At 43.7% G+C, this 20,422-nt stretch overlaps 1 protein-coding gene across 2 annotated transcripts in view; it reads right to left on the bottom strand.

Annotated features, from left to right (window-relative positions):
• Window positions 1-1,229: 1,229 nt before the first annotated feature.
• LOC110838856 (uncharacterized) overlaps window positions 1,230-20,422 on the bottom strand; it is a 38,606-nt gene continuing 19,413 nt past the window's right edge. For both annotated transcript variants that reach the window (XM_087348529.1, XM_087348530.1), the window contains 4 exons: window positions 16,993-17,182; window positions 4,380-4,525; window positions 3,534-3,711; window positions 1,230-2,684 (listed from right to left, as the gene is read on the bottom strand). In XM_087348529.1, the coding sequence (XP_087204655.1) occupies window positions 2,639-2,684; window positions 3,534-3,711; window positions 4,380-4,525; window positions 16,993-17,182 (560 nt within the window). In that variant the 3' untranslated portion in view covers window positions 1,230-2,638. The remainder of the gene's footprint in view (window positions 2,685-3,533; window positions 3,712-4,379; window positions 4,526-16,992; window positions 17,183-20,422) is intronic.

The following is a 20,422-nucleotide window of genomic DNA, read 5'->3' as shown; positions in this document are numbered from 1 at the left end:
ATTGAGCTGTGAAGTTCCACAGCATTCTAACTAACACTCCCGATGAAATTAAATAATAATGGAAGGATCCTTGGGATGAGGTTGCATGATACAACACACGTTTAAAAATGCACGAAATAAACACTTGCAAAAAATGAGGAAAGTGGTTGTCTCACCATGAACACTCCCCATTTTGACCGTAACAGCACAGAATCTTAGACTCAATGGACTGATAGCCTACAGATGCCCGTGTTCAGAAGCACATCTAGGGACAGTTAGTCCTGCTAGCTCTCATCCAGACCAGCTGGAATTGTGACAGAGCATAAACATTGCACTAAGCCAGTGAGGGAAGGGGCCGCGTCTGAATGTGTGCCGCCTTACAGCCTGCCAAGGCGATCGTATCAAATTTGAATCCGAAAATGCTGTGTCTAAGCAAAACTACCATTCAGAAGTAGAGATTGTGCTGCTGCATCCCTGAATGTCTGTCTGTCCTTATTTAACTTGTGGCGGGGGAAGGAAGGCTTTGATCTGACTAAAAGAAGGTGTTAACGAAACTTTGGTTTCCATAAAATGTGGTGAAATCTTTGACCACATGAGCCACTGTTATCTTTTCAGTTAGGACTTGGATCACAGGGCTATTTTTAACATAGATACAAACTCTAAGACAGAGTTTGAATTATTAAACTTGGTGGAGTAACTCAGGACATTTTGAGTCTTAGAAATACCTACAGAGAAGTTCATGTGTCAGGTCTTGTTGCCAGAACAGGGAATTCATTGTATATGCAATGTAGTAACATCTTGCCATGAAGACGCATGGGGAAGTGGACGTATTGCTACTTCGGCACTGGATCAAAATGAGCGGACAGCCTCATGCTCCTTGAACTTTGTGGCGAACAGGATTATATCTGCCTTACCGGGAACTGAACTCTGTCCGGCTCATAACCAGGCATTCTGACTGAGTTACCCTGAGCATAGGGAGGAGGAGGTCACTGAAAAAAACTGACGTCAGGACAAGATAACGGTACGATTGAACTGAACACATTCTTTTTAGCTTTGCAGCGGCACTAATGTGTATGTTTAAATTTAAAATATGAGATCAGGGACGTTTGTGTATGGCTTGTTGCTCTGATTTCTTCCTTATCGCTATTTTTCATTTGCCTGCAGACATATTCAACCCTACTTACTCAAACATTGTTACAGAACAAAAGCCTGTTATTACAGTTTTAATTGCAAAACCTCTTGCTCCTTGATTGTAATTTGGAAGTTCATTTATAAGATCTGACACAATGAAATAGTTTAGATCACAATTTTTGTTTTCTAATGGAAGGCAACTGTAATCTCCAGTACTGGATCATTCCCCTGTAACATACAGCGTGCGACCCCTTTTCAGACTACCTAAGAGGCGTGAATGCTGTGGATACTGACTTCCAGTTATGCAAACCTGCAGTGAAAACAAAGCCCTAATTTAGTATTTACGCATAACTTTTACGGGACTGAAGTCTTTAAACCGAGTAGTAACAGTGTACCAAATGCTGTAATAATAATTAACTCACTATTTTTCCCACACAGTGTGCAATTTGTAGTTTTCTCATGATTATCACAAAAAACTGTCCATTCCCATAAACAGCATAAGAAGTTTAATTTTGTGAAGTTCAAGTGTTATGTTCTCTGTGAGATCATCAACGATCAGACGAGAAAGTGGCATGCAGAAGGCTGTGCCCCATGATCATCAGGAGGACGATATGGCCAGAAGATGCACATACAACTGCAGAAAGAGGCAACCACGCAGGAACCCTTGGGGATATAATTAACGGCAGTTAACGGAGGTGAGTGTCCACTGTCGCGCATGAGGCACTTCAGCCCAGTACAGTGTGCCAGGTTGGTACCCTAGCTGTAGCGAGGACTTGTGCAAAGACAATATATACATGCATGTAATAAATCAGGAGGCCGCTTGTCAGTGGTGGAGCATTGTGATAAACCTTGCAAATGTGTATTACATATAAAAAGTATCGCAGCCACACCCTGACCATCCGTCCAGACAGTGAACTTCAGTTCCTGTATCTTTATATGAGAGTCTGAGCACGCGTAAGAGGAAGTCCACCCACAGCACTCACTTTGCGCGTCAGCCAGCAGACGCATCTATGCTACACATGGAGACACTTGAGCAATAAATAGTCCTACTTTGGTTTCGTTCAAATTGTGGTCTGCTACCAATAGCCATGCATAACCTGTAGGTCGTTTGACATAATATGACATGACAAGGAATTCGTTCTTGTGTTCAAAGGTGGACACTTCATAACTGCAGCAGTTTCTACATCAGCGTTGTTCGTTATTCTCTGCCTCCAGCACTTACGCCTTGCTTGTATTCGGGTGACATTCAGTTCAAATTTCAGGCGGTGCAATGACTATAGTGACAGTGATTTTCCCCATTCACAGCGCATCCTTTGCAGTTCACGGTCCACAATTGTCCTCTCCTCCCATTCTACATTAAATGAACTGCGGTTCACATGCAGTCGTTAATAATCAAGACTGAGTGACTAAAAATGTCTCTTAACTAATCTACTGGTGTGCTTGTTAGCTGTGGCGGTTGGACTTGGAGGACCTGGAGGATCTGTCCAAGCAGTAGTGCGTCAGGCGCTGCTCTGTCTGTCTTGACCGACTAGCACGTGCGCCTCAGGCGGTACTCGGTAGGTGTGAGCAGCCCCCTGCAAGAGAGACAAGGGCACATTTGAAATCACTGGGGGGTCATGATGTTCATAAACTAACTCCCTGGTAGCAGAACCCACAGGTTCAACACCGACAACACCAAAACCCGCCACTGGCCATGATCCTGAACCATCTCCATGCATCTGCTATCCATAGAGCCCACCTCCCTAAGATCCATCTTGATGTTATCCTCCCATCTCCTTCTTGGTCTGCCCAGTGGTCGTTTTCCAGAAGGATTCCCTACCAAAATCCTGTGTGCACCCCTTGCCTTTCCATTCCATGCCTGCTGCATGTCTAGCCCATCGGAGGCTCCGAGATTTCACTGTGTTAGGTGACCCGTACAATTCACGCAGCTCCTCGTTATGCAGTATTCTAAATTCTGCACTTATTTTATCCTTCCTAGGGCCAAATATCCTCCTGAGCTTGTTTTCAAACACTTGTAATCTACGTTCTTCCTTCGAGGTAAGAGACCATATTTCACAATCATACAAGACAACAGGCAAAATTATTGTTTTATATACAATCCTGATCTTTGGCGTTTTGGATAGCAAACGAAATCATAACAGTTTTACTGCATTGTTCTGCCATTGTTGCTGATGTTGAACCTTCATAAACACTAACGCATACTCGTTTCGACTTTATGACAATTTTTTTAAAATCAACATTTCCGTCATTCGGAAAGACGAAGAGAGATTGATTTTCACGTTGAGAGAGTTCAGGAGTTACTGGCTTTGGGACAACGAAGGCCCGAACCTACGGCCAAGCTTCTTGGCAGTTCCATTAAGATGCTGGAAGCGGACTCCCGAGGAATACTATGGTGAATACAAATTGTTCTATATTTGCCACACCTGAGGACAGTGTCGTAGGACACGCTGACTCCTTTCTCCATCATCCTGCGGTACAACTGCCAACATTCTCGTTCTTTAGGGGTCTGGAACTCTGGCTCCACGTCTTCTGGAATGGCGACGACCTCAGCAGGGTCTGCACTCGGCTTCGAAACGCAGCGGGGAGCTGTGGACCCCACGCCTGAGGACAAACACAGTTGGCTCAATGCGCATTTTCTTTGCAACCACAAAGCCTACTTTTGGCCCCAAAGTTTCACCTAGTTACTTCACAAATTTGCATTTTTCGTGAAACTCAGAAGTTTTTCACTGATGTCACAGGAATTTGCTAATGGACACTTACCCTCAACAAATATAATTAACTTCAAACCTCAAAATCTGTTTATTTAAAACAATTTTGTTTTGTCCTCCAATAATCAGTTTCCAGCAAACGATCTGTGTTGTTGATTAATATGTTATAAGCTTCTGATCAAGTACTTCGTGGGTTTTCTTGTAACTGAGTGGATTGCTGTTTCCTGCGTTATGACGTATAATTTTGCATGTGGTACCAGCATTTCGGTGAAATATATCGCCTCTGTCTTAGGTCTAAAAGTAACTACATATTTCTTGAATCAAATTATTCTCTTTACCAATTCGGTCTCAAAAATGCTCATCCTTTGTTTTTCTCTGAGCGTGATAAACCAAGTTTCACATTTGTAAACAATGTAAATTAGTTGCATTAAACTCTTAAGATGGAGACTGATGGTCTCGAAACGGTTAGGCTTCTCGACATTGATGCTTCAGATCTCCCGTAAAAGGTTCAGTTAATACTCACAACACGGCAACTTCATTCAACTTGACAATGTGTATCACCTGTGCTGTGCGTTTCAGATGGGGTGCGGGCTGGTCCGGCATGGGACTCCTCTGCAGCTGCAGATGGCGCCGTCTCAGCACAGTCGTGCTGGTCATCATTGCAGTTCTCTTCTGCATTCCCAGGGCACGGTTCCACCTGGCTTCTCCTATGGAGTTACATGGACAGCAGTTAGCATTATGACATGGCATGGTCTTACCTGACACTGTACAGTCCGGAAAGAACAAAACAGGAAAATTCCTTTCTTGTGCCCAGGATTTCCCTTCAGATGAATATGCAACTCACAAACAGCTGTATTCGTACTCTCCGCCGTGAGAACCTCAGATCCTACAGAGAGCACAGACAATCCTAAATAACATTAAAATCCTGGTATGCCTTGTATTTCTATTGCATTCATACAGAACTGGAATGACGCCGAACTTCGCTTTCAAAATGCGTAAAGCCACGGTTCCTCCACTGCACAGCCGCAGTAGGACCTTGCATTTTTTTGAAAAGCACAGGTTTGCGTGGTAAGAAGTTACTCGTAATGGGGAATGGAGCTGTTGCAGTGTCTGTATTTTACAAAGATAAACTATTTTGTGTGGACTCGTGTGAACTGATATATTTTCTATAAAAACTGTAATCAAAAGAATTAAAAAATATGATACCAACGAGCTGGGGTAGCTCAGTCAGTATAGTGACTGACTGCGGGCTGGACTACAGAGTGACAGGATTATTCCTCTAACTTCTGCGCCCATACTGGCTCTAGGCCCACACAACTTCCTGCTGAGGTGCACTGGGTTCGCCTGGGCTGGGCTTGGATGTGCGCAGGGTACTACTGTAGGCTGGGGTGCACTGTGGGCTAGGCTAGGTTCTGGGCTGGGATAGACTTGGCTATGGAATGGGACAAGACTGTTTTTTAGTTTTTTATGAATTTTTTTTATTTACTTAGTTTTTTTGACATTTATAAACTTTTTGAAGATTTTTAAAAATTATCGAATTTTGAGTCGTTCCACTTCGCACCGTGACTGGCAGAGACCGGATCCGGCAGAGACGGGTCTCGGAAGAGAACGTGTGCGGAGAATTTTAAAAAAAAATTAAATTCGTATTTTCAACGTCGTTCCACCTCGCATTTGGCCTGGCAGAGACTGGGTCCAGACATAGTCCAGCACATACCGGGTTGGGAGAATTTTGAAATAATTTTAAAAAATTTCGAAAAATCAAAAATTTGTTCGCTTTTTAGACAATTTCCAGAATTTTTTGATTTTTCGAAAATTTTGTAAAATTTTCAAAATGCAAGACTCTTGTCTCTGCAACACCCGCATCTGCAAAGACGGCCCTTCAGAGACCGGGGTCATACACAGACCGGATCGTGCAGAGACCGGGTAAGTCAGAGACGGTGCATCAGAGACCGTGTCCTGCAGACAGCGGTTCTGGCAGGTAACGGGTGGGGAGAATTTTGAAATAAATTTTCAAATTTTACAAAATTTTCAAAAAATGCTGGAAATTGTCTAAAAAGCGCACAAAACTAAAAAAAATTGAGAATTTTAAACTTGAATATTTTTCAAAGTGTCGAAAATTTTTGGTTTTGTGCGCTTCTTACAAGGGAATGGTTAGGTTGGTCATGCCGAAACCTCATCTGAAATTTTGCTCATCTACAGAGCCCATCTAGTAATGATTGTACACAAAATTTTAGCTGCAAGGGTGCGAAAAAATTGCTCAAAGTTGGTATGTATATTTAAAATTCGCTCCGCTGCGCATGCGCGTGACAGCAGCGCGGTATTCACCGGTACATTGCAACGGAGGGCGTGGACCAGGCGCTGAGAGGGCAGTGAAAGATTAGTCTCCGCGGAGCTAGAAGCTTAACTATTGTTGTTTGCGCGTAGTAGAGGAGGTGATTTAGTGACACTTTGATTACCAGATCTTGAACTGCAATGTGGAACGCTGTCAACGTTTTGCGACTTGCAATGCAGGTCTATGAAGGACGCAGTATTACAGCTAGGCCACACAACACGTTTGAAGACCAGCAGATGTGTGACCTTCTTGTGCAGATTTTGGACAATCAAGATTTCTGTCCAGATAATTTCATCGAAACCACTGACGCTCTGGACATTTTAGACAATGAATACGAAGGTAATGAACAACCTGATCAGCCACCTGATAGCGATGTACCAGTCAGTCGGTAATCAAGCGATGACGAGCAGACATCAACTTCAACGATAGGTTCATGTCTCTTACCCACTGAACCATAGGCTAATCCTCCAGACAGAAGACATTCATCAGTCAATAATTCAAAACAACAAAATATGTAACTGTAAACGTTTCCCTGAAAATTATTGAAGCTAAAGTGCACGAACCTGTCCAACTTAATACATATACGTACATATAGATGGTTCCTGTGTACTTACTTATTCTATAAACTACGCGCGCGCGTGTATGTATGTGTGTGTGAGAGAGAGAGACATTTCTCGAGTCTTTCACTGCCCTCTCGGCGCCTGGCCCATGCCCTCCGTTGCAATGTACCGGTGAATGGCGCGCTGCTGTCACGCGCATGCGCGGCGGAGCGAATTTTAAATATACATACAAACTTTGAACAATTTTTTCGCACCCTTGCAGAGCGCATCAGCAGCTAAAATTTTGTGTACAATCATTACTAGATGGGCTCTGTAGATGAGCAAAATTTCAGGTGAGGTTTCGGCATTACCAACCTAACCATTCCCTTGTTAAACAATTTCCATCATTTTTTATTTTCCGAAAATATTGAAAATCCGATCATCACCAGAATACGTCTCTGCAAGGCTCTGTCCTACATCCGGTCTCTGGTAGACCCGGACTATGCCGCACACAGACTGCAAGAGTCGGTCTCTGCATCACCCGCTCTCTGCCGGACGCAGTCTTTGCAAAGAGACCGGATCTTGCAGAGACCGAGTCCGGTAGAGATATTTTCACACACACACACACACAAAAAAAGAGGTTTGTGCGCTTTTTGGACATTTTCCTATATTTTTTGAGGTTTTGAAAAAATTGATAATTCAATTCAAAATTCTCCCCACACGATCCCTGCAAGAACCGGTCTCTGTATCACCCGATATCTGCCAGGCCGTCTGTTCAAAGATATGGTTCGACAGAGACAGGGTGAGGCTCAGACAGATTCAAGCAAAGACCTGGTGAGTCAAAGAAAATTGCAAGCAGAGACCGGGTGAATCAGACCGTTTAGAGCAGAAAACGGTTGAGGCACAGACGGATTCCAGCTGAGACTGAGTGAAGTAGACAGTCTGGTAGAGACTAGTTCTGATAGGGATGGGTTAGGTCTGCAATTACTGCCCTTCAGAGACCGGATCTTGCAGAGACCAGGTTCGTCAGAGATCTTGTCCGGCAGACACCGGTTCTGGCAGGTATACTTGGTTCCAGCGTTTTTGGCCTCTGAACTGTGTGAATTGGAACCTCGGAGCGAGTCACTCACCAGAAGTTTGCTGGAAGAGATAGCAGCAGGCCGCGTACAGTACACTCCAAATAAAATACCACCACGGTATGTAACACAGGAAAGTCGATTTCACTAGAAAATTAACACTGCAGAGAGTATTAGATGATTTTATCTTCTTCCCAACTCTTCGGTCCTCTTCCAAATCTTCCACTCCTCACAGACCATCGCTTTCTGACATCACTCGATTCATCACTACCGCTGCTGCTGGTCACTCCATTATCTTCAATTGTAATGCGTTCAATAGCGTCTTCGATTATGCCTTCTTGCTCATAATAAATCTGTTATAGTTTTTCCACATTCCTCTTGCCCAATTTCTTCGAACCTCTGGCGACACAGATGCTCGACGACCTTAATTTTAAATATTGTGTTCTTGCTTGCAACCCATTGTTTTACGTCTGCCCAAATAAGTTCATTGGGGTTTAAATCGGGATTGTACGGCGGAAGTCTCAGCACAGGACGTTCTTTGTCTGCTAAAATCTGATCAATCACATAATATTTGTGCTTTGGCTTATTTAATTTGATTAAATCGTACAGTCGAGCTTTCAACACGTTGTCACAAAATGGGATGTTTATTTCCAATAGCCAGGCTTTTATTTCGTCCTTTGATTAAGACGTCGGTGGTTTGTCTGTCCGAGTGTTGTTATACCAGGCGTTGTCAATGACCAGAACGGAGTTTGGTGGTAAATTTGGTATTAGCATTGTTCTTAACCAGCGGGCATAATTTTTACTGTCCATTTCATTTGATAATCTCCAGTTTTCTGCCTAGATTTATATATGAGAAGTGCATTTGAAATAAAGCCCGCTGTTCCTCCAGCATGAACGATGACGCCTTTTGATGTTGGCGCCAACAAACCAGAATCACTATCGTCAGTCCAATTCTTCGATCTGGTATGGCTGCCATGAATGTAAGTCTCGTCTTCAAATATGATTGGATGTCCATCGGCTTTGTACTTTCTTAGTGCAATCAGGTACGATAAGCGCATAGACCGTATATCGTGCCTTTCAATGAGCACCCTTCTGTTTGCCCTGGTCTTCTTCCACCTAAAACCGAGGTCCCTAACAATTATTCTGAGGCTTGAACAACTTCCATTAAAATCAATGCTCTCTTTGAGCTTTACAACTACTTTGGGAAGTGTTGGAACAGTTCCCTCATGTGCATAGAAATTATGGATGGTGCGCCGGACAACACATTTATCAAAGTCGTCTATTTCAGTTATTCGCTTAGGGACGTCGTGCTTCTTGCCAGGCGTTCCAAATGAAGTGCCTTGTTCCTCGTGTTCTTCTAGTTCTTTCAGAATCCTTCTAATTGTCCTTTCAGACACTCCAATAGCTTCTGACACTCTTTTCTGCACTGTTTGTATTTCTTTAAAGTAAACTGGCGAAGTCACTTTATCTTTACTTCTTGCCTCTCTTTTCATAAAATTGCAGACGTTCGTGACAATTTCTCGGCTCTGACTGCGTAAAGTTTTGGAACCTAACTTGGAACGAACAGGTGGCATGTCAACACAGCACAGTCCACACTGCTGCACTGACGCACACGGAAGCAAGTGGCAATCTTAATTGCTTATTTTCCACACCCCCTCTGCTTCTTATCGCCAATGAGTGGTCCGCATACTGGGCTCTTCCTACAAGGTCAGCGGCCATAAACGCTGAACAGAATAATAACGGGTGGGGAGAATTTTGAAAAAAAAATCTTATTTTTCAAAATTTTCAAGAAATCAAAAATTGTTATAAATTGTCCAAAAACCGCACAAAACTAAAAAAAATTGAGAATTTTCAACTTCATTTTTTTAAAAAAATCGAAATTTTTAGTTTTGTGCGCTTTTTAGACAATTTACAGCATTTTTTGATTTTTTGAAAATGTTCAAAAATTTGAATTTTTTTTCAAAATTCTACCCATCCGATCACCAACAGAATACGTCTCTTCTAGGTTATGCCCTTCCACACCTGCTCTCTGCCGTCCGCAGGCTCTGCCTCACCCTGTCTCTGCCGGACTGTCTTTGCAGAGACCGGTTCCATCTGAAACCGAGTCTGTCAAACCGTGTCCTGAAGAGATCGGGTATGACGCATAGTACGGCAGAGAGGTCAGGCAGAAATCCTGCTCGGCAGAGACTGGGTGCAGCCTAGACCAAGTCCATCAGAGATAGGATCAGGCACAGAGACGGGGTTTGGCAGAGGTCAGGTGAGAAGAAATTTTCAGAAAAACGTTCAAAATTTTAAAAATTTTCGGAAAATCAAAAAATGCTGGCAAATGTCCAAAAAACGCACAAAATAAAAAAATTGAAAATTTTCGACTTCAAAATTTTTTCAGAAATTTGAATATTTTGGTGTTTTTTGTTTTTCGTGAAATGTATGAACTTTTTGAATTTTTTTGTAAAAACTTGCAAAATTTTGAAAAATTTTCGAAAATTGGAAGTAGTTCCACTTTACACCTGGGCAGGCGGAGATCGGGTCCGGCAGATATGGAATCAAGCAGAAATCGTGATCGGCAGAAACTGGGTCCAAGAGAGATCCAGTCCGCCAGAAGTCGGATGGGGAGAATTTAAAAAAATCAATCTTTTTTTAAATTTTTTCGAAAAAATAAAAAAATGCTGTAAAATGTCCAAAAAGCGCACAAAACAAAAAAAATTAACTTTTTTCGAAAAATTTCTGGTGTTTTCGTTTTTCATGACATTTATGAACTTCAGACACAGACAGTCCGGTAGAGAACGGGGTCCGGCAGAGACCGGGGTCTGTCAAGAGACCGAGTCCGGCAGAGTTGGGTTTCGGAAGAGAAATTTAAAAAAATTTCAAAATTTTAGAGAAATCAAAAAATGTTCAACCGTTATGTGAAAGTAGGGTCAGACACAGGTCACAAAGCTGCCTTGAGCCTGTCCTTCCATCTGAAAAATGCAGTGGCAATCAAAGGACAGAGTCTTGTGCCGTTATTATTTACAAAGCAGTGTTCAACAGCAATTCTTCTGGCCTGCCTGTGTGCAAAACAAATCGACAGAATCTCGTCTGACATGCAGCGACAATGCCTAAACCTGCCGCGTAGCATCAAACATGAGCGAAAGATAAATGCATGCATCGATGAACCCGGTGTGCATTTCCAGCACATAATATAACCTTTCTTTTTTTGATTTCAATGTAATTCACTTTTTTGAAAATCGAACAAGTGTGAGGAATAGATTGCGTGACTTTTCGATTATTATGTGCTTGGAAATAGGATCAGCGCAGTAATTCAAAGAAAGCAATTATTTCGACGTGTACGTTCGTACTAAATCTCGTTGACTAAATATTCAATCACAAGACAGAAGTTTCGAATGGGCTGTTGTAACTGTCCTCCTGCATTGTCTTCAGGAGCTTCCGGGTTCCAATGCCAACTCGAAGACCGGCTACCTTGACAGGCGTATCGTGGTTCTCTTCAGTTACTCAGGCCAATGCCGGGCGAGTACCTTAAATTAGCAACAAATACTCTTCTTATGCATTCCCAATCCCGCGATCAGATTACAATAAGTGCAGAAGCCTTTGGTCTTGCGTATCATTTAACCATCATTTCACCGCCATTCGCGTAACAGCAAAAATGGCGCCTCATACTTGATTCAGCGTAGGCAGAAAATGCACTAAACAATAATTAACAGCCCGTAAATGTTCCTACATAAGAATCAAACCCGGGAACCACAAGCCACTGAAAAAATTGCCACTTGGTGTCATATGTGAGTTCCTTATCGCGTCAGCGGCGTGTAATTAATTACTTACAGAAGTTCTTGGTCACGCGACAGACGACTCAATGGAGCGTGAAAAAGACGACAGGGAAGAACTTTGGTGAACCAACATTTATAAGTCTTTCCCCTCCGCCCATCCCCGCAAGGAAGTTCTGTAATTAGTGCGTGCGTTCTTCTGCACAGCGAATTATTCTCAAGTGCGAACACGCGACAGAAGTAGGTCTTCCTCACTTCCTGTTTTCACGCAACCAAACACCGTGATTCTGTGCCGTGCTATCAACAGTGTCAACGGCACACGTCTTCCGGCAGACCGACTGCACGCCACGAAAGAGACTCACGTCATCTGAGCGTCTGTACGGTCCTGGGTTCGGTGCACTGCGGAAGACTGCTATATTATTATGGCACTCTGGTGCGTGTGGTACAAAGTGTAGCCACGTGAAGAACACGTGCCGAAATTGCTCTAACGTATGAGCCTGTTAATTGAACAAAAATTTCCTTGGATATTATCCATCGTCTAGTAAATATAAAACGTAAAAAAACGACGTTTCGGAGATGGGACTCTATCTCCGTCTTCAGGTTCCTGCACAGTTGGGCCCATTAGATAGAGCTAATCCCTATCTCCGGACGAAGATAGGGAGATCCGGAGATAGGAATTAGCTCTATCTAGTGGGCCCAACTGAGTAGGAACCTGAAGACGGAGATAGAGTCCCATCTCCGAAACGTCGTTTTTTTACGTTTTATATTTACTAGACGATGGATAATATCCAAGGAAATTTTTATTCAATTGACTCTTCACCATCGTCAAGAAGTTTTAGATTTGATATATGAGCCTGTTATTAATTTATTAAGCATACAATTTGCTTTTTGTAATTTCGAACAATTTCATTATTACCCCCACCCCTTACCCCTTTTCTTTCTTTCGGCAAGGTTCTGTCATTTCTAAAAGGCGTAAACTACTTAAATTCTTTTAATATCGTCTTGTTACGTTCTTGTGGCCAGATAGTAGGGCGTGTTTACTGTTCAACATTTTCTTCGCAAAAGAAAAATATTTCGTGCATTTATATACTTTCTAAAATCGTATTTCATGTTATGTACCTCAGTCAGCCGCTTGACGTCACAACTGTCTTCCACGATGACAAACTTTAATTCGAACCTGTCAGTCCGCGCTCTGATGTGGTCGGTCGGCGAGGAACAGAATCCCCAACTCCTCGTCAATTTTCATGCCACTAACGTACCACGGCGCGTCTGTCGCTGGGCGAAGACACTCGGATCGTGATGCTTGCAGCTTCCGGACGAGGCTACAGACAGCAGACCTCCAGTTCTGCCGTCATAGGACGGATAAGCTGCTAGTAAAGTAGCACGCCATTGATGGCAGAGGGGGCCAAGACCGCCTAATCGTTCTTTCTTATCTAATTGAGGTGTGGCGAGCGTCACCTCAAGATCCCGAGCTGTTTCGATCCAACAAACTGGACTTGTTTTGTGAAAATGGATGCGTCTTGACGCCTTGAAAAAGAGCGGATCTGTGCGTTTTAAGACGTTTTTGGAAATCCTCCAACCCCGTAGCCAGAGCTCCAGTCTACCGAGATGGTCCTCCAGGTAACCGACGAGAACGATGGACTACCGGAAGCGGCTACTAGAGCCGTATCGTCCGCGTACTGCGCTAGCTCGACGTGGCGGGAGGGTGTGGGTACGCCGATCACACACAGACTGAACAGCACAGGCAAGACGAGTCCACCCTGGGTCACTCCTGACCGCACGCCACGACATTTGGAGACGTTCGGCAGTCAAATACGTCGATAAGGTTTTCCCGAAGTAAGAGGATAAGTTTAGGGCGTTTACCTTGCAAAAGAGGCCTTTGACCCACAACGGCAGGAAAACAGCGCCGGTACTCCGTTCTCCGCGATATACCTTAGTTTAGATCAGGGGTGGCCAACCCGCGGCCCGCGGGCCGCATGTGGCCCGCCTTGAACATTTTTCCGGCCCCCGAGATTCATCACACTTTTACAAAATATATTTATTTTATAATGGCCAAAGTAGTGAAAACCAATGTATTAAAAAAATACATTAGTTGTGCATCCATATATTCAAAAATTATCTGTCGAAATTATGAGAAAAAATTAACTTTGATTTTAAAATAATATTCTTGCGAATATATGACAGATATTGCCTGTTTTATTCATGAGTTTACAGTTATGAGTTCGCAGAATAATTAAACTATTCTGCGAACTCATGATGCGCGTGCATCTTGACTTACAGTGCAATATTGAATTAAAACACATTTTTGAAACATCAGAATCAAAAATAGATTTTTATAACACTTACGTCACAAAAGAGAAATTTTCCAATTTGAGAAATCTGGCACAAAAAGTTGTTAGCGCTTTTGGTTCAACTTACACCTGCGAATCGTTTTTTTCGAAAATGAAATTGACCAAACACAAAACACGCTCAAACATAACGGACGCTAACCTGCAACACCAATTACGATGTGCAAATACCCAAATTGAGATCGATTTGCAAAAGCTAAGTGAAAGAGTGGAGAAACAAATATCGCACTAGTAAAATAAATATTTTTTAATGATTTCATTATTTTTATTTCATTCATATTTATATATTTTTTATATTTAATTTTTAGTGCTATATATTTCTTTACAATGTATGCTTAGTATCATTATTATTATATTATCTATGTTTACATGTAAGAATAATAGTAAACACAATAATAATAACTCATTATGTTTCAATTTTTCACTCCAAAAAAATGTCTATAGTGTATCTAAATCTAATATGGGGATATTTAATTTTATATGTGGCCCGCGGAGTTATGATGCATTTCCAAAGTGGCCCGAAAGATCATTTGGGTTGGCCACCCCTGGTTTAGATAAAAGCCGTCAGATGGTCTACTTCCGGTGGCGCCACCTCCAGCAATACGAAATTCTCTTCCGTGTCCGGCCACTGGCCTCACTCGTTTGGACCAGAGACACCGTCATGTGCACTCTGTTGCCGGCCAACATAAAAATGACAATTTTATACGTTTAATGTTTTCGTATACGCGGAAAATTCGAGGAACGCAACACCCGCGCATAATGAGACTCACCCACACAAGAAGTGAGCATGCATCCAAAGCGAAGAAAGCCATTGGGGGAAAGCCTTAGACGGGAAGATAATATTAAAATGGTTGTTACATAAGCAGTGTTCCAGGGTGTAAGTTGGATTCATCTGGCTCTGCAAGGGCACGTACGCCTATTCATTTATTAGTCAACTATAAATTCTATCCTAACCTAACCCTGCTCATCAGAAGCTGCAGGCGATATTAAACGTCGTGGTTAAATGGTTTGTATTGGGGAGATCCCGGGTTCGGATATTTGCCTGCCCGAGGTTTTATCTTCATCTCTGGTACTGAGATGGATTTCGACCAAATGCGTTCGAGGTCATCAATCACGGTCAATTGCCATTAGACGGTGAATCACAAATTCATGTGTAAAGCATCGTAAATAACTCAAGAATTTTCGATTAATTCTTTTGCAGAAGTTGAGGGTCGGTAAGCCTTAGCAAAATTCATTAAGCGCCAGACCCGATGAAAGGGCATTTCGACGTAGGCAAATTTCGGTAATTAATTGAACGCTTAAAGATGAAGGAGCAGTGTCCGTAAGCCGGTCACAATAGGAACAGGTACGGGCCGAGACGGCCCTTTCTAGTAGGTCAGCGCGAGGAGAGAGTGATCGGAAATCGAAAATTGGTCACGGAAAGCAATTTGCAACAGCAAGGGAAAACAGCACTGCCCCACTGCCATCTGTAGGAAGGAGGTGAAACAGAATACTGCGGATTCTACTGATGTTCGGTCACAGCCATCCACGCCGTTTCAACTGACGAAACTGACTGAATTAACACATCATAAACCCACCCCCCACCCCCAAAAAGGAACATCACGTTCGAGTGCTTTCCTATACAAGCGGTCCCCGCTTCAAAACTGACCAGCAGACCTGCTATCCTAGATGGGTGCGGCATGTAGCACGCATGGATGGGACAAGAGGTGTGCACCGGGTATTGGTTGGGAATCCTGAGGGGAAGAGACCGCTGGGGAGACCTTAGACGTAGATGGGAGGATAATGTCAGGCGGGATCTATGGGAGATAGGAGTTGAAGGAGACTGGATTCTGTTGGCCCAGGACAGGGTCCGGTGGAGGGCTTTGGTTAATTCGGTGATGAACCTTCGGGTTCGGTAAGCCATCTAGTTAGTTAGACCTGCTATCCTGAATGAGACGTTTTGTCATGTTGTTGTTTTCCTCGTCGACGGAAATGCAAAGACACATCCACCTCCTTCCTCACTCATTCCACTTCATTATTCATCAATGTCATCTGAGCTTCTGACAACGACGGTCACTGAAGCTGAATTTACTGTCGATAAATACGTTTCGAAGTGCCACATTCTCTGACTCCGTTTACCTCATACACTTCGCATCTAAAGGCTTGGGGAACTTGAAGCAGTTTGCTCGTTATCGACTACGAAGTTGATTCCAGATGCGAATGGTTATTAAAACCATCACAGGAAGTTACTGGAAATGGAAAGAAAAGTTCCATCGACCTTCACGATATGAAATTTCCAGCAAATTCGAATGTGCAGCTGACGGATGGGACTGGGGAAGTGAGATTTGAGGTTCTGAAGGCGGTGAAGATGTCCATATTGTTCTGGGTAGCGTCGGCGCGTGGACTCGTAGGTGGGCATCAGCGTCTGAGAAACACAGTTTCCGCCTTCAGCTTCGAAAGCAAAGCAAGTTCCTCTGAGGAATTAGTATCGATCTCTGCCTGTCCGCACGGCGTCACAACTCAGATCAGCGTCGGCTGCTCGTGAAATTAAGAAGTCGGACGCGTCTCAGTGACAACCACTTGGACAAATGGACGCCAGTCGCAACAACAAAAGTTTTGTCTGGCGTCGAAAGACTAATCAGGCAAAAGGCGTTTGAATTGAAGTGTTCACTTAAATGAGCAACTGCACGACAAGGACGTGAAGTGTTTGATCTCTTTGATTAAGAATTGAGGGATATTTCTGAAGAGTTTCTTACCATCTTTTACGTTTTTAGCCTGTCACCTGTATTCAGGATTCCTCAAGTTCTGGAAGAGTGGAATTGCGTACAGGGGAAGATTCAGAACTAATCCTGAATTTCCTCCGTTTCTCATTTTGCATTGAATCAAAATTAATGACAAGTTGGAAAATGGAATTAAGTCCTGAAAAGACATTAACATTTTTACAAGCGTCTGAACGCGAATTGAAAGCGTTTCCAACTTTTCTTGTGGTGTTTCACGTCGTTAAATTCAGGGGTGTAATGCCACGTAAAGGAAACGAGGAGACAGAAACGCGAGGGCAGACAGCAGGAAATGCGCACATGCGGCCAATGGGGCCAACCCGTGAAGTCGACAACGGCTAGCTTAAGAAGGGTGAGATGCTTACGTGTTCTGTAGAATGGAGGTGGCCTTCTGTCTGCTGGTTTCTCGGCCGGGTGTCTTGATCGACGCGTCTCTTGCCGGGGCAGGAACCGCTTTCTTTTCCTCTGAGGACGCCGCAGGTAAGACACGGCGCGTGACTGGAGGAGGAGCGGCGGAGGGCCGCGGCGGAGTCGGCAGGCTCTCCTGGAATGACACTGGGAGAGGAAGAAATTCCTGACAGAAGGCGCAAGAATGCGGTGCGGTTTGCATCGACGAGGATGCCAGTGTGACAGTCACATTCTGTTAACGACGCCCTGTCTGGAGCGAGCGTTACACCACGGGAAAATTCTTACGTACGGCGAGTGCGCGCGTCTGTCAACTTAAAAAGTGCCAACAGGACACCCGATTATCAGATAATGGTTCGAACTCAGAACCCACCGAACAGTGTGTTAATCCTACAACAACTAAGCAGTTACTGGACAGCTTGAGCAGTGTTACCACTACACCAAGAGAAACAACTCAGCCGACATGACCACAGTGTTCCCAACGCAACAGCAGACCAGCACGAGGCGTAAGTTGCCAGACTTTCGTACGTGGCTGCTTCTCCACAGACAGAAAACTTCAGGCCGTGGCTTAACTCACTCGAACGCACGCGGTGTTACCGGAAAACCGATGCAAAAGGCCAAGAAGGGGGAAGTCTTGGTATGGCTGGTCCTGTAAGCCAGAGAAGGACAAGCCGACTAGGACGCCGTTGCGCAGATTTCCCGTGGAGATCGCGACATACAAAATCTTGCACACGTGCGGCAGGTAGAAAGCCGAAGTGTTCTGTGAGAAAATCCCACTGCAGGAAATTACATGACATTGCACGGAGTTGTGAGTTCTCCCAGAAAAGAAAAACATTTGCGACGATCTGCATGGAGGCAGAGCGGATACGACGAGAATGCGACACACGCGAACCTAAGAAAGAATTTCAGCCTGTAGCCGTAGGCCGCCAGGTATTTAAAGTTTCCCATTGCTTTATCCAATTCTGTACCTAGAACCAGGTTGACCTCCAGACAGTCCGGAACGAACGAACTATAGGAAAGGCATTTGGTTCGTCGATCAGGCGAGTCGTTGAAAACGCAAAGTCCTAATGAATATTCCGTGGAACAGTGGCGACATCTCCGATGGCCTCTTCACACAGAACACAAAGTTATAAAATATGAAGGCTCCTGCCTCGGTGCAGGCTAGGTCGGATCAAGACAGGTTCGGTGCATTGAAGAACACAGGGCAGCTGAGGGGAATGTCGTAGACAGCGAGAATTCTGCAAAGCGCACCCTTACATAAATTAAAGCTAAATTCCATGCGGAGGAAATTAAGTCAGCATGAGGGTGGACGACCCGTCGAACCCGCCAAATACTGGGATGGTCAACGAGGCGATGCGCGCATACGAGTACCCCCCACCCGCAAGTGAACAGAGACTAACCAGACCCTCGGAGGTCCTACAGGCCATCAAAAGCCTCAAGGCGCCGGGCCCAAACGGTGTTCCGAACAGAGTCCTCAGCGTCCTCGGCCTGTCCCGAGCCTTCTGTTCGCCGTCTAGCGGCCTTTGCTGGTAATTTAGAGATTACACGGTAAGAGATGAGCTAAATCAGACAAGTCAGAAATTTTACACGTGGCGTAACAGTTCTGACGCCCTATCGCATGCAGCACATCAGTGTTGTCCGATCTTGACAAAAATTGGAATCTTTCAAATTTTATCAAAACTCTTCAGAATCAAATTTCATAAAAATCCATTCTGTTCTCGAGTCGTTTTGAGAAGACGAAGGGAGGGAGGGACGGACATATGTGGCGAAGTTGCTTGCCGCTTATTTGCGGCTTCGTTACGAACTCGCCTGGAATTTCAGGACTCGATAAGACGAGGGTGAGCAGGGGATCACAGCGTACGTACCACGTGCGTGTTCGACGTACTGACATCGATAACTCCTGGTTAGTACTGACGACTGCAGCCATTCCTATCAGTGCAAAGCGCACTCCATTAATTAAATCTGATATCACAAACAACCGAACTGGGCCCCTGACAGTCACGTGCCGATTACACGTGATCAGTACTGAAAGGTACCAGAGTCACTAATCACTAGCCCATTAATCCGTGGTACAAATTGCTAACTGAAGAGAGTTCATTTGGAGATGACGACGGATCGCGGCTTCCCTGAAGCCACTGCTTCTGCGATACAATCATCGTTTTGTCTGGTACCAACTCTCCTACATTCCTCGCAATTGAAGCGACATCCGGGGGTGAGAGCCTGCTTCTTTAACGACGCACTTAATCCCTGTTAGACTAAGCAGCAATAAGCAGGGAGGGATGTGACAAGTAGGCACAATTCAGTGTTCTTCATTACGCACCATCAAAAGGAAGTGACGTCACTACGGCTTTCAAGCTGTTTTGTGACATCTTATATCCGCGTGAAGCCCTATCCAGAAGAATCTAAAAGAATCCATGCTTTGGGGCTACCAGTTATTTTCCTGGGACTGTGTGGACATGACGAGTTCCCTTCTTGCAAATCACAACGCAGCAAGACGTTCATTTTGAGGTGTCCCAGTGTCGATGTCGTCTTGTCTTTCGCGATTCTGTGAACGTGTTGAATCCAAATGCGTTTTATAAATAATTTTAAATGTTGTTCAATATACGTTCTACTTTTAATCATGTTTACTTTTACAGTCCACCAAAGAGTGTTTCGCTATTCTCGTTAAGTTAATTTCACCTGCCGTAATTCTGACGTATTTTCCTTTCAAGTGTCAGCACTTTTTAACTCCCATATAAAAACGTCAGTTCAACCAGAGTATTATATACTTTCTTCTGTATCCTGTCGCCTTCATACAACAATGAACAATGAGAAAGCCGACATTGTTGACTCGTGTAACTTTCCTTATAACTGTTCTTCTTGTTATGGACTCCCGCCCATAAAATGTTTTTTTTTTAACTTTTGTCTTACAATTGTCGTTCTTTACAGCCCACTAACTTTATCAGCACATGTCTGCTGAGTACTTCTTGAATCACGCATATTTAAAACGTTCGTGATTACGGAAATCTTTGACATACTCCACGGTTAAAGGTTTTTAAATGCAGATAATCTTCAAATAAATTTAACTTTCGTTTCATTGTCGTTGGGTGCAATAATTAACATGCGAAACTTTTGTCTCTCATTGTGTACAACAATGTGGGTTTCAGTACATTTTAAAATGCTTCTTTCTTTCTTTCTTATTATTCTATAGTTTTAAAAATTATGTGAATTTAAATGCGTGATTGTTTCAATAAAAACAATTCTAGACATGAACAATTAAAAATGAATATGCTCTTAAGAAGAGAAACATTTCGCTGTTTCTGTACATTGCGATCTTGAAGTGAGTACAGGCCCACAGTTTCATTGTTGCCTGGGTCTTGGTTACATGCCTCAGATGAAAACAACAATTCT

This window comes from Zootermopsis nevadensis, unplaced genomic scaffold (assembly GCF_977971745.1).
Source record: "Zootermopsis nevadensis isolate Lab colony 2312 unplaced genomic scaffold, Znev_1.0 Znev_ptg000013l, whole genome shotgun sequence".
Taxonomy (NCBI): Eukaryota; Metazoa; Arthropoda; class Insecta; order Blattodea; family Termopsidae; genus Zootermopsis; species Zootermopsis nevadensis.
Note: the sequence above shows the minus strand (reverse complement) of the source record. Positions and strands in the feature narration are given on the sequence as shown.